The 14,686-nt window shown below is 41.9% G+C and overlaps 1 protein-coding gene across 7 annotated transcripts in view; it reads left to right on the top strand.

The window, feature by feature from the left end:
- The window catches only part of DLGAP1 (DLG associated protein 1), an 869,846-nt gene that overhangs the window by 529,438 nt on the left and 325,722 nt on the right, over positions 1–14,686 (top strand). For 5 of the 7 annotated variants that reach the window (XM_036822899.1, XM_036822900.1, XM_036822903.1 and 2 more), the window contains one exon: positions 8,250–9,278. In XM_036822899.1, the coding sequence (XP_036678794.1) occupies positions 8,322–9,278 (957 nt within the window). In that variant the 5' untranslated portion in view covers positions 8,250–8,321. Of the gene's footprint in view, positions 1–8,249; positions 9,279–14,406; positions 14,519–14,686 lie in introns of those variants that run through there. The other 2 variants (XM_036822904.1, XM_036822905.1) reach the window with 1 other exon arrangement.

The following is a 14,686-nucleotide window of genomic DNA, read 5'->3' on the forward strand; positions in this document are numbered from 1 at the left end:
ATAGTTCTCTGTGCTCTATAGTAGGACCTTGTTGTTTATCCATCCTATACATAAAAGCTTACATCTGCTAACCCCAACCTCCCACTCCATCCCTCCCCCAACCCCCTCCCCCTTGGCAACCACCAGTCTGTTCTCTATGTCCATGATTCCGTTTCTGTTTCATAGATAGGTTCATTTGTGTCATATTTTAGATTCCACATATAAATGATATCATATGATATCTGTCTTTCTCTTTCTGACTTACTTCACTTAGTATGATAATCTCTAGGTTCGTCCATGTTGCTATAAATGGCATTATTTCATTCCTTTTTATGGCTGAGTAGTATTCCACTGTATATATGTGCCACATCTTCTTTATCCATGCCTCTGTCGATGGACATCTAGGTTGTTTCCATGTCTTACTATTGTGAATAGTGCTGCTGTGAACATAGGGGTGCATGTATCTTTCTGAATTATAGTTTTGTCTGGATATATGCCCAGGAGTGGGATTGCTGGATCATATGGTAGTTCTATTTTTAGTTTCTTGAGGAACCTCCATAGTGTTCTCCATAGTGACTGTAGCAGTTTACATTCCCACCATCAGTGTAGGAGGGTTCCCTTTTCTCCTAGGCGGTGGTTCTAATACGCTTGCAGCTGCCCAGCTGGGCAGAAGGGTAAACTTTACTCGGATGAGTAAGCTTTAGTGGGCCTCCCATGGTTCCGCCACAGACAGTACAGGGTCTCAAGCCACTGTGGCCAGGGAGCTGGGCCTGGCCAGACCTAGGAAGTTGATAGGCAGCCTCTCTGTTTCTTTCCCGGGGCTACGTGGAGTCTGGATCTGTTTCTCCCTGTATGTTTGCTCCTCTCTCTTCTCACATGCTCCCTCTGCAGGACCTTTGTTTCTGCTGCCCCACAGTCTGAAATAGCGCATGACTCTGGCTTCCGGTGGTGCCAACATTGACCCTTCCTGTACTTGACCTTGCGGATTAGCTCACCAGGGTTCGGTGACTCTAGGAACATCCTCATTTAAATTTCCAGGAGCCAGCATCTGATTGATTCAGCCAAGCCTCCACGTGGATGCCCCTGAGCTGGGGTCTGCAAACCCAGTTCAATCAGCTCAGAGGATGTGGTGATCGCCTCAACATTCCTGGCCAGGACAGCGTCAGCAGATGCTGAGCTCAGGGGAAAAAATTCCCCAAAGCATGTGTCAGCTGAACAGCTCTACCGCAAAAGGGGGCCACTCTAGGTACTTTCTGGGCCTTAGCACTTGGTAAAGTAGACTTGTACAGCAAACTTGGTAAGAAAAGCAACAGCATTTAAAAGAAAGGAATTTATGAAAGGAAACTTTTGATTCAGGTAAAAAATAGATAGATAGATAGATAGATAGATAGATAGATAGATAGATAGATAGATAGATGATAGATAGATAGGGAGTCGGGCTGTGAAGCAAGTTGTCTAGAATGTGCCAGAACATGTTCACGGGACTATTCAGCTAGTGATGAGAGATGTAGACAAAAATAACTCCGTTTTCATCAGAGGCTATTTCCACTGCTTCTTTTCAAGTTGCCTTGTGTTGTATCAGTCGTTATGTTTTACATCATGGTTGTCTTTATATCCCATTAAACAGTTTAATTCTATCATCATTCCTGTTTCTCCTAGATTAGTCAATGGCTTGCATGTTTTTCTCAGCCTTTTTTTTTTTTTTTGGAGTAGACACTCATGGTTTGTGCTCTTTTCTGTGACAATTCTGCAGATTATCTGTTTTATCCCCATAAGGGTAGGGCGTCCCCCTGCCCACAGTGCCTCCTAAAGAGCTGATGGCCATGGCTGGTCAAGGTGACCACATTCTCTTAGCGACTCCCAGGGGAATCCATCTGCAGGCTTAGCTGAGATAATCACACCCTCTTCTAGAATGATCCAAATGAGGGTAATCCCATGGGGAGCACATCTCCAAAGTCACATAGAGTCAGGACAGCTACCTTCCCACCTGTGTCAATGCAAAATAATGTTAGGAAGTTTTATAATGTACTGCTTCAGTTACCTCCACATAAAAATCCTCTCCTAAGCCCTGTGTTCTTTTACCCAACCAGCAGTAAGTATGGACCAATAATAATGACGACTTACTAACCATTTCTCAAGGAACACTACTCTTCACCTTTTTATTCTCAAAAACCATAATGAAACCACTTTTGAAAGCTTTGTATGAAGACAAAGGCAATGGCAATTGTGCTACCAATGTGACCAAATTGGAAGAGGTCTGGGTTCTTGTTTCATTTGTTTTGTTTTCTGTATAACACCATATCTTTTGAAAGGGAAATGTTCCAACGGCATTTATTTGTAGCAGCAGCCTGATTGAAGGAGGTATTCACAAACAAAATCAAACTACAGATGATTAGGATAGCAATTAATGTTCATGAAAAGCCAAAATACATTCTGCGTATATAAAACGGCTTAGCCTTATGCTTTGAGTAATAGAACTGGTGTATTTCAGCCTGTGCTTATACAAAGGTGCTCTAATGGTATTTGTACAGTTTTAAGTACTGATACATAGTACATGAAAATCATTGAGTGGGGAAGCCTGAAAAAGTGAAAGAAAATGGCATTCAGTTATCTTCTGCAGCTACAAATTCAGAAAGTGAGAAAATATCCCCAAAGTGGGTCTTTGGGCAAAGTTAACTCACATACGTTTTCTGTTTATTTTACCCTAAAATGGCATGACTTCATTTGTTAGTAGTATATTAATGAGAACCATTACCTTATTTGAAAAAAAAATTATTTAAAATCATGCACCTGTTAAACATTCATATCATTCTTTATTCTCAACCTCCATAGAGTGGGGGTTTGTTAGTAGTAGAGGAAAAAATTACTAATAAAAAATCTGCATCCATGTTGCATAGAATTTTGTTCTGCCTGGAAAAAGTGCCCTGTGTGTTTAGTCTGTAGTGGAAACACATGTGGGCGGAAGGTCTGAAGTGGGAGACACTGCCCCCATCGGCCAGGACATTCTCACCCTTTTGGGGGTTACTGTTAACTCCCTTTTAGTCTTCTCTCATGAACTGCCCAAGCAAGAAATAATTGCTTCTTTTAGATCTTCTTGCTCCTCCCCACCCCTAAACCTATCCTCTAACTACAGCCAGGGAAATCCCTAGTATAAGCATGGCTGTGTCACTGCCTGGTTTGAACTGCTCTCACGGATGACCACCACCAGCAAAGTCAAGTCCTGTGTATTACAGCATAGCTGACAAATCTCTCCAGGATTCAGCCCTGACTACCCGTCTCACTTAGGACTTGGTTCAAATGCAAGGGTCAGAAAACAAATCACAGTGGTGTAGACAAAGATAAAGGTCCATTCCCTCCCCCATAAACAAGATGCCGGGTCCTTTATCTTGTGCTGCTACCATCCTAGACTGGAACTTCCACCTCATGGTTCAAGATCACTGCTCCCCAAGCTCTCAAGTCTGAATCCCAGCCAGGGAAGGGGTAAAGAAGGTATGCCCTTCCCTTTAGAGTCATTTTCCAGAAATTGCATCTGCCATTTTCAATTATACTCCATTAGCCAGAATTAGTCACCTGTGCACATCTAGGGAGACTAGGAAACGAGTCATTAGTCTGGGACTGCCTTTATACTCTTCAGTAAGAGAATCCTTTCTTTCTCTGCAGTTGAATGTTGTAAACTGGCACGGGCAGGTCACAGGTAAATGGGGGGAGGCAAAAAAGTGACTTGACCCTGAAAACATTCATGGAGATTTCTTCTTCCTGGCATCTCCTTAAACCAGATACAGTGCTCCCTGTTCTCCTGGGCAGGGTCCCCCACGTTGTCCTTTCTAAAGCAAGTTGTGATTGTCCAGCTGTCCTTCCCGATCGAGGGAGAGAGTGGATACCCTTCGGGTGGGTCTCCTCTCTCTGCATGTAAAGAAAAATGAAGCACAGCAGCTCTAAATAAAGGCATGCACAGAAGTCAAAATAAGAACTTGCCAGCTTTGCAAGACTGTTTTCCATCTTGTCAGCATCTTCTAACATGTGGTTTGTTTGTTTTTCCCTTGGTGCTAATGAATGACCTGCCTTGAGAATTCCCTTTACAGTGCTGGATTGTTCTCGCTTTAGTCATCATCTGGACAGCAATGCGTCTGCTCCAGGTGTGAGAACTCTGTAAAAAGCGGTACATCTCACACTCAGAGCTCATCTCACAGTAGCCAACATAGGCAACATATTTTCCAAGCCAACAATCAGGACATGTCATCTGATGGTAAAATCGAACTTAGGAGGATAACAAAACATAATTTTGAAGTCATAGTGAACAAGAAAAAATAAGAGATGATCACCGTCGTCATAGAAACCCTTACGAAGGCATGTTGACTCACACTCCCCACCACGGCTCAGAGAGGAAGGCACAAAAGACAATTTCCCTTTCTATTTTCAGAAATCTTTTACGGCCGCTTAAAACCTTATTCCGGGGCTAGCAGCTTCCTTTTCCAAGAATGTGGAAGGTAACAAGAATTGTTCTTTATCTTTTTTCATGACTAGGTCACATCTCTCTGAGCACATCACAAGCCCTTTGGCCATTAGGGATCTGCTGGTTGCATTTGGTTGTCTGCAGCAGCAAACACTGAGCCCTGCAAGTGGGGGGTGGTGCTCAGTTAATTCTTCCCGGGATGGTGTTAGTCACACCGTGGGCTGCAGCAAGTGATGTCCATGGTTGCCACTTACGAACATGAATTAGGAGAGGGAAAAAAAGAAGTGACAGAAAGAAGTAGGCTGGGAAGGGAGTTCATGAGTAACAAAAGAAGAAAATAAAGAATGAAGGGAATACACATATGGACACCAAGGGGGGAAAGGGGGGGTGGGATGAATTGGGAGATTGGGACTGACATATATACACTAATATGTATAAAATAGATAACTAATGAGAACCTGCTGTATAGCACAGGGAGCTCTACTTAATGCTCTGTGGTGACCTAAACGGGAAGGAAATCCAAAACAGAGTGGATATATGTATACGTATAGCTGATTCACTTCGCTGTATGGCAGAAACTAACACAACATTGTAAAGCAACCATACCCCAATTTAAGAAAAAAAGAAAAAGAATGAAGGGAGGAAGAGCAGGACTCCCATGGTAGGTGCCACAGCTATTATTTAGCCATTGAGGGTTTTAGATCATCTGCCCCCACTCACCAGGAAGTCACTGAATGTGTTGCTTTAATTTATAATCACAAATTAATCTATTTTCCTTTTTAAAAGACAAGAGAGTAGAGGAGACTGTAAGATTTTCCCTAGAAAGGGCCAGGGTATTAAGTCATTTATCTGGCCTTAGCCAGAAAGTTAGATGGAGCATTTAGAAATGTTTACGATTATTTATTGCCATTTTTTTCATGACCTTATTTGCCTACATCACAGAGAAAAAGATCAAGATTTCAATATCCTTTTACAAATATTGAGTAAAGAAGGACCAAAGTTAACTTACTTATTCTTGATGCAATTTATTACTCTCTATGAAAATGTAAGTGCTTGCCACTAGGCTGAAAATAGCCCACTTAAGTTGTAGTAGAAATCACACTGTGCATGTTTAACTTACAAAAATGATCATCAGTTACATCATTTTACAAATTTATCATTAATGGCCTTAAAAACCCTCATCGTTTGTGTGTCCTCAGGCAACATCATCTTACATGAAATGCCATTCACAGATTAAAGATAATTACATAAATATTGAATACATGATTTCAAATAATCTTCTACATTTTGGAGTAAATATGTATAATTCATGTTTTCAGCTCTTGCCAGCTCCACATTTTATTTAGCAAAAAATATCCACCCAAGACCTAGATGCTTCAGAAGGAAAGGTTGAAGCATTATTTCATATTATTTTATATATTGAGGTATATGTAATCATAAAACTTAGTATGTGACCATAATCCAACTGGTTTGCTATTTTTGTCTTTTATTTTTAAGTCTATATTTAAAAGGCAAAAATGTCTTCAATGGGACCTGTTTTATCCAGAGAAACTTTCTCATGCGATGGATTTTTCCACCTTAATTAGTCTGTGCCACAGTTTTGCTGAAAACACGTATTTCATCTTTCTGGATCCCTCTTTGCCACAGCCTACTCTTGGTATTGTAACTTCATACAAAGTGGTCCCAAGGTATTTTATGCTAAAATTTCCTTTATATTAGTGTCCTCAGTGGGCAAGTTTTGATTTACAGGTTCTTCCTGAACCACAGGTGTCATGAGTCCTGCTTTTCCTTTTTGTCTCTTCAGGTGTCATTTTTCTTTCTCTCCTTCCAACAGTTTGTCTTCAGTCTAGACATCCTGTAGTCAGCAGGCCAGGCAAACTCCCAGATTTTAACTCCAAGGCAGGGAGAACTTTGAGAGGTGAGATATTTATTGGTGGGTCGTGGAGAGGCAGAAGGGAGGTGTATGCCTCCTGCCTCACCTTGAAAACCACTGGTCCCTAAAATGCCTGAGAGATGGTCCCTTCCTTCCTTCCTTGGCCCTTCCCTCATCACACAGTCCTGTTCTCACTCAGTGGATGTGACTTGAACCACAGGATGGACCACCCTGGGAAATTTTGCACTGATGCATTAATTCACTGACTAAATGCTTTACTGAGTTCCCACCATCAGCCAAGCACTTTGCTGGCCACTGGATGCATAAAACATAGTCTCTACTGTCAAGAAGCTCCAAATTTAGTAGACTAACCAAGTTCAAAAGATTCCAGTGATTAAAACCTCCCATCAGTTTTCCCGAGCAATGAATCCAGAAACTGAGAGCCTAGGAGGAGAAAAGGAGCTTCATAAAACATGGTTAGAGATTTTCGTCAGGAGCTCCCACACACAGTATGTCCCAAGGAACAGACAAGTCCTGACCCCACAAAACTCCGTGTTTTTCTTCATTAGGCCATATGTGGGTGTTTCATTCTGTTTTTTTAATTAAACCAATTATCTCTCCCCGTCTGAATATCTGAAATGACGTTTGTGATATTTTTGGAAAGTCACATTGGCTTTTCCGGACAACTCTCCATATGACAATTTTTGTATTGTAGGAAGCTTTAAAAAACAAAAAAAAAAATCTGGCTGTCAGGAGAATTGCATTCAGCTACTGAAGAACTCTCTCTGTTAGAGTCCAGAGAATGTACTATGCCCAGGAGAACAGCAGCCTCCGGTACTAAAGCGCGGGGAAGGCTTGGAATGACCTGATTTCCCACAGGTGAATCTGTAGGATGCCCTTCTCTCCCAGGCAGACATGACCCTTAGGTTCAGGCCCTTCACGTCCTCAGGAACATTTCAAGAGCCTTTCCTTTGGCCATCTTGCCATCGCTTGTAAATATTTACCAGAAACTTTTAAACCAGCAAAAGGAGATGCCCTGATATTCAAATTAGCCAATTCAAGCTTATTTGTTCTTCATCGGCTCTCAGTTTGTTGACAGGAAGCTCTTAATTCTCTGATGACAGAAACACACGGGCAGATTTTCTCTACAGCTCTGATTTATTTGCCACATCATTAGTTTTTCCAACTCTAATTACCATGGGGGGATTGTTTGCTGTAATTGTTACCACGGAATTCTAACGGGAAAGTATGTGAAAGAAGATACAGAGATATATCCTAAAGTTATAAGGTGCCGGTAGCCTCTTTTATTTATGTTTTTCACTCACATTTATGGGGTGCTTACTGTGTGTCTGTGTGGCCCACCTGGTACAAGGTAGGGAGATGTAAAGGATGTAAAGGTGGCTAAGAGGTAAGCTAGCCTCAAGGAGCTTGAGCTAGCAGGGAAAGCATGAGACAAAGCATTCCAGAGGAGCTGGAGAGTGTGCAGTAGATGCCCTGCGACCACAGAGGGGAACTAATTCTCCCTGCAGGGGGTGGATCAGCAAAAGCTTCCTAGATTAAGTGAGCCCTTCCGGTCTGCTAGCTTGACGATTAACATACAGTTAAGAATAAAAGGAGAGCAGCAGGGGAAAGATACAGTTATTGGAATCCTGGAAGGAGGGGCAGTTTTTCTCCCAAGTCATTTAAAAATAGTTTAGCATTTTTATACATTCTTTTCCGGGTTTACAGCTTTCACCCCTACTGTCTCTCCTATAGGACTGGCATGGGCTTTCCTGGCCTACAGAGGTAACAGGGCTTTTCCAACAATGCATTAAAGCTGCTTTTAGGGAGAGTCATGAGTTCTGCCAGAAAACCAACTCAGTAGCAGACACACGTGGAAAGAGAGCAATATCTATTGACCAAGCGAAGCGTTAACCATTGTCCCCCTCTCCTTCATTCCCCCAGGTCCTTGCGGGAGACGGGTCTGGAACCTAACCACCGGGTGTCCATGACCCCCGTGGTTGCGCCCCATCAGCGATGAAAGGGTTATCAGGCAGCCGCAGCCATCACCACGGAGTCACCTGCGATTCGGCCTGTGACTCGCTGTCGCACCACGCAGACCGCAAGCCATACCTGCTGAGCCCGGTGGAGCACCACCCGGCCGACCACCCCTACTACACTCAGCGTACCTCCTTCCAGGCGGAGTGCGTGGGCCCCTTCAGCGACCCGCTGGCCAGCAGCACCTTCCCGCGCCGACACTACACCTCGCAGCAGGAGCTGAAGGACGAGTGCGCCCTGGTGCCTCGCACCCTGGCCACCAAGGCCAACCGCATCCCCGCCAACCTCCTGGACCAGTTTGAGAGGCAGCTGCCTCTCAACAGGGATGGCTACCACACATTGCAGTACAAGCGCACGGCCGTGGAGCACCGCAGCGACAGCCCCGGCCGCATCCGCCACCTGGTCCACTCGGTCCAGAAACTCTTCACCAAATCGCACTCCCTGGAGGGGCCGTCCAAGGGCAGCGTCAACGGGGGCAAGGCCAGCCCCGACGAGACGCAGACCGTGAGGTACGGCAAGCGAAGCAAGAGTAAGGAGCGCCGCCCTGAGCCCAAGCCCCGCACCAACACTTCCCCGGGCTGGTGGAGCTCCGAAGACAACCTCGACGGCGACATGTGCATCTACCATGCCCCCTCGGGCGTGATGACCATGGGCAGGTGCCCCGACCGCTCGGCCTCACAGTACTTCATGGAGGCCTACAACACCATCAGCGAGCAGGCTGTGAAGGCCTCCCGGAGTAACAACGATGTCAAGTGCTCCACCTGTGCCAACCTGCCCGTCACCCTAGACGCGCCACTGCTGAAGAAGAGCGCCTGGTCCTCCACGCTGACCGTGAGTCGAGCCCGAGAGGTTTACCAGAAAGCCTCAGTTAACATGGACCAGGCCATGGTGAAGTCAGAGTCGTGTCAACAAGAACGTTCCTGCCAGTACCTTCAGGTACCATTTATGTGGAGGGATGGATGCTTAGATGTTGTACCTGCTGATTGTGTGGTATTTTCTCCTGGGTCCTAGTCTTGGCTCTACTATGAATTGCCTATATGAACCTGAGCGAATTACTTAGCATTTCTGGGGCTGAGGGCTCCTATCAGGAAACAAGCCTGCTAGCAACCTCATCCAGTTATCTTGAGATACTATATATAAACGTGCTTTGAAAAGCACGCCTACCTAAAGGCAAGGAGTTATTAATGTTTTGTGTTCCTCTTTTGTCTGAAGGATCGTGGGATAGGGAGGAGAGAAAAGGGGAGTTTACACAGAATTTTAAAATAAATCCGCCTTTTTACAAAAGTCAACAATGATCTTTGGAATTTTGGAAAGAGTTTAATTAGATCTATTCAGTTTTTTTATTATTATTATTATTTTAAATTCTGCCTGAAGCTATTAGTTTGGAAAAATTAATCTACATCTTCACCATTGCAATTTTCGTACCACCACCAACACTAATCACACCCCCACCCAAGTCCCCACCCCCCAGAGCACAGGGAGTCGGGGTGATGCCCTGCGCCCTGAGGAGGTGGAGATGGAGCCAGTTTGGGGACCTGACAGGCACAGCTCCAGAGACCCAGGACAACAGAGAAGAGGAGGAAAAGAAGGGGAAGCATCTGCACGATAAAATACAATTAGTGTCAGAATGTAAATCCCACACACGTACAGACCCAAGACCACTCCTTCCCTTCCACGGTCTCCTATTTCTCCTACTGCCCTCCAATCCACTTAAAACAGATTTCACCTGGATAATAATATCAGGGGAAGAGTCTTTTTCTTCCCTACCTCCTCCTTCTAGTATTGTCATTTTTCCCAAGACACAACCTTCCATAAGAGGGATCCTCATATTTTTCCTTTTCAAAGTGTCTTTCTCCGCCCTCCCTTGCTATCCTCATCTTTTTAAAAAAGGTTTTACTGAACTATAAAATCATGACATAATCATTTCCCACTCTTAAGAATAAATGCAAAGAAAAAAGTCTTCCACCAAGACATTCATCTTGTTGCTCTCTTTGGATTTCTTCTGACAAAGCTGACTCCCTTGGGAATGCCTCCACCAAGCCCTGAAAATATTCCAGTCACTGGACAGTCAATGGCAGTCACTGAACAAGGACAGTGCCAGAGCCCATTCCCAGAGTTCAGAAGAGGCCACTATTATGTGGATAGTTTTCACAAACAACACAGTATTTCCTACTGAAGGTGGCATCGTTTAATTTACTGTAAGGTTGTTACATGTGTTAATTAAGTCATCAAGAACCACTAACAGAACTTTAGAGCTAAAGGGATCATCTAATCCAACCTCTTCATTCATTTAGCATATAAACAACTAGACTCAAAGAAAGGTAAAGGCCTAGTGGGTCATACTGCTAGTATGTGGCAGAGGTAGGACCAGAACCCAAGTCTCTTAACTTATAGAAAAGACCATTACAAGGGTTACAACTGAAAGCTTTAGCAATTCTTTAAGCACATAAATCTCATCCACTATTGAGAATAAAGTATTTTGATAAGATATCTGTCTTGAAGAAAGGATGTGTAATGAGATAGAAAACCTAGGATACATTTTTGTCTATGAAGGTTTTGTGACTAGCGGCAAAAACAAAACAAATTCAATTTTTTAAAAAAACTTGAACTTTAATAAGTAGTGATGAGATTAGATAAGAAATATCTAATTTAAAAGGATACTGTACATGGATCTAGGACCAGCCTTTGTTAGTAACAAAATGCTTTCATGATACTAGCATAATTGCCTGCTTCCTACCTTAAGTTCATTTTCCTTTCCTTTTTATAACCTTTTCAAAGTTAAAAGCTCAAGTAGTGGTGAAAAGTGGAAGGATAAGGAAAGGAAGAAGGAAAATGATATTAACTGAAAATCTACTATGTACCAGATACTGTAGCAAACATTTTCACATTTGTTATTTCATTTAATCCTCATAATAGTCCTGAGAGCTACAGATAATAACACTCAGTTTTTGCAAGAGAGGAAACCGAGGCTTAGAAATATCAAGTGACGTAATGCTATTTGGCCAGTAAGTTGTAGAACTGAGATTTAGACTTAGATCTATCTGATGCAAAATAGCTCTTTCCAAAACACCCCAGCACAACTCCGGAATCAAGGACATGATATGGTGAGCAAGGAGGAAGAAAAATATTTAAAGTAAACATATTATTATTCAAGTTCTTCAGTAAAATAAGAATGAAAGCTTGAAGATTTAAGTATGGGATTTAGTATAGTAGCATTATTGGATCTCATATTATAAAGATTTGGAAATTCTATTTTCAAATTGCTTGCCTTCTTTTAAGCTAGTTTTTTTTTTTAACATCTTTATTGGAGTATAATTGCTTTACAGTGTTGTGTTAATTTCTGCTGTATAACAAAGTGAATCAGCTATACGTATACATATATCCCCATATCCCCTCCCTCTTGTGTCTCCCTCCCACCCTCCCTATCCCACCCCTCTAGGTGGTCACAAAGCACCAAGCTGATCTCCCTGTGCTATGAGGCTGCTTCCCACTTAAGCTAGTTTCTTTTAATGAAATATTTGAGGCTTACAGAAAGATATCAAGAAGAAAATAAATACCCATTTATACATCACCCAGCTAGAGAAATAAAACATTAATTACAATGGATCACACAGGTACCCTCCTCAATCCCATTTCCTTCCCTTCCTCCCGAGAGTAATAGCTAATGTGACTTGATACCAGAAGCACCTTTGTCTTTAATTCCGGAGTTATTGAAAGACTGAAAAAAATGTAATATTTTCTGTTCTTCATTGAGCAATAATTAACTCTATGACAAGCTAGTTCAACACTTGAAATATAAACTGAGCTCCAAGTCATATCTTCTTTAGCACTAACTCCAAGTCATATCTTCTTTAGCAAATATTGACATTTATTGAGCTCCTATTCTGTGCAAGACTTTCAAACTGAAAAAAAAATCCTATATTTCAAAGTGGGGACATAGTATGTTTAATAAATAAACTAAATATAGAGCAATGTGTTCTTCCCGACCAGTGTGCTGAGATGAAGAGCTCATATAAAGAAAGGGAAGAAGAAGCTGGACATTCACAAGGGGAGAGAGGAGATGGGAAACTCCTAAGAACTGGACGTCCTTCCAGCTCTCTTCTTGCTTTATAGGGAAGGGAGAATCTATGTCCTGCAGAAGCTCCCCTTAGGAAGATAGGTTTAGCCAGTCCCTGTCAGCTCCTATAGAATAATTTCATTTATAAGCTCATTCTTAGAAGCAAATTCGGTAACAAATAGGTTCTTTTTTTTTTTTTTCCAGTTGTATTGCTTTAATTATCAACTAATATTGAAACTGGATGTACAAATGTGTTTGATTTCAATGTCACAAAGTTTAGTGGACAAAGCCTTGAACTTTAAATAAGAGGGTCTATGTTTTAGTTCCTATTTGCCGCTAACTAGTTGGTGATCACTCACTAATGATAGGGCTTAGAACCATCATTTCAGCTCTCCGGGTCTCCTTCTTCTACTATAAAGTAGGGCACTTGGTCAAGAAGGCCTGGGATCTCAGTCCACATCTTCAAACTCCTAAGTTACATATGCAGAGCACTAATTAGAGCCATTTTCAAGAGTTATAAAGCCTGGAGCTACCATTTAATACATGCTTAAAGTAGATGCTTTTCCAATGTTATCTAATTTGCTCTCTGAAACTCTATGAGGTATTTTATAGTTGAAGAAACTGAGATTTAGTAAATTAGATTAAGTCACTTGCCCAAGGATACACAGCTAGTACATGGCAACACAGAGGATCAAACCTGATTTGTCTGCCTTCAAAGCCTGGATTTCTCCATTTACTTGCCTGATCCCTACCCATTCCAAATATAAAACAGAGGGAGGAAGCGACATATACTATATACCTATTATGTTCCAGAAATCATACAATAGCTCATTTAGTACCCAAAACACCTTTGTAAAATTAGTATTACTATTTACTCCAATTTTATGGATGACAAAACTGAGGCACAAAAGATGAAATCATTTGTCCAAGAACTCATGGATAGTCATTGGGAGAGCTAAAACTTGACTGTGGATCCGTCTGAGTCTATAATGTGCTTCAGAAATAGAAATAAATGCATTTTTTTCGTATTAATATTTGTCTTATTCTGTAGCAAATGTATGCATTCATTTGACCTCCTCCGGATGAGCACAGTTAAGAATGCATGTCCATGAAATGTGACCCATCTCAGATGAGCAATGGAATGGCTGGAATGTCCCTAATTTAATTTGACTGAGCATAGGTTAATATTCACCAATAATGGAATTCTAAATACTGAAAAGTTCTGATCTGCTCTTTGTAGAATTGTCACTTAGAAATCATTTAACTTAGGCCACTGCCACAATTATATAGAAAATGAGAGGTCTGTAGGTATTGGGTCTCCGTCTGACATTGATTTAAAAATAAAATACTGTAGCTTGAAATCATTGCAAGTTCCAGTTAATACAATTGGTGAGATGTGCTTCCTCACAAGCTGTTTGTAGTTAATTTTAAAAAGACTCCCTTTTTTTTTTCCAATATTGTTATTTTTAAATGTCAAGAATCAGATGTCTGCTGTTTAGAACTACTCTACGGCTGCCAGTGACTGTCTGTGTCAGGATTTGTAGCAGAGACATGGATTTGAAGACATTAAAACTGTTTAATTCTCAGTTGAGATGTGGTTGGCTTTTGTATATTTGGAATAGAGCATTTATGGCACATCTCAGGGTAAGTGCTAATCGTTAAGTAAATAAAATAGGAAGGGGGTCAAAGGAGTAAAGGGAGTTTTGGTTGTTGATTTGTTTTCGCTTTAAGAAAGCAGGATTCTTGGTTCTGTATATGCCTCTTTACGTAAATGGGTGTTGAGTGACTGGCATGATAAGCTATTCAGAAGAGCAAGATTTTAGATTTCCAACTGTTAGCCTTAAAAAAAAAAAAAATCCCTTCAAACCCGTGTATTTTGCATTCATCCAGCGGCAGACACAGGAAAAAGGAAACAAAGCGCTCTTCGGTAAAAGTAGAGAGAGAGAGACAGGGAGAGAGAGGGAGAGAGAGGGAGAGAGAGCGCGCGCGTACAAGACGGGCAAGAAAGCAAGCACCCTCAGAGATGAAATTTTAGGAGAGCAAAATGATCGACCTTTTTAAGGCTGAGTGGGTTTCTTCAGTTTGTGTGCAAGTTTCAAGAAATGGAAGGACTGACCAGGTTTGAGTACAACTCTTTTATTACTTTGTATTTGGTGATAGTGTGTTGTTTGTTTAGGTGGGAGGTTTTTTTTGGGGGGGGCGGGGGGAGTTTTTGTTATTTTATTTTTTCTCTAAATAATGGCTAGCACAACTGAAAGGGCTAAAATCTGATGTGTGTACAGATGGT

Source organism: Balaenoptera musculus, chromosome 14 (genome assembly GCF_009873245.2).
Source record: "Balaenoptera musculus isolate JJ_BM4_2016_0621 chromosome 14, mBalMus1.pri.v3, whole genome shotgun sequence".
Classification (NCBI taxonomy): domain Eukaryota; kingdom Metazoa; phylum Chordata; class Mammalia; order Artiodactyla; family Balaenopteridae; genus Balaenoptera; species Balaenoptera musculus.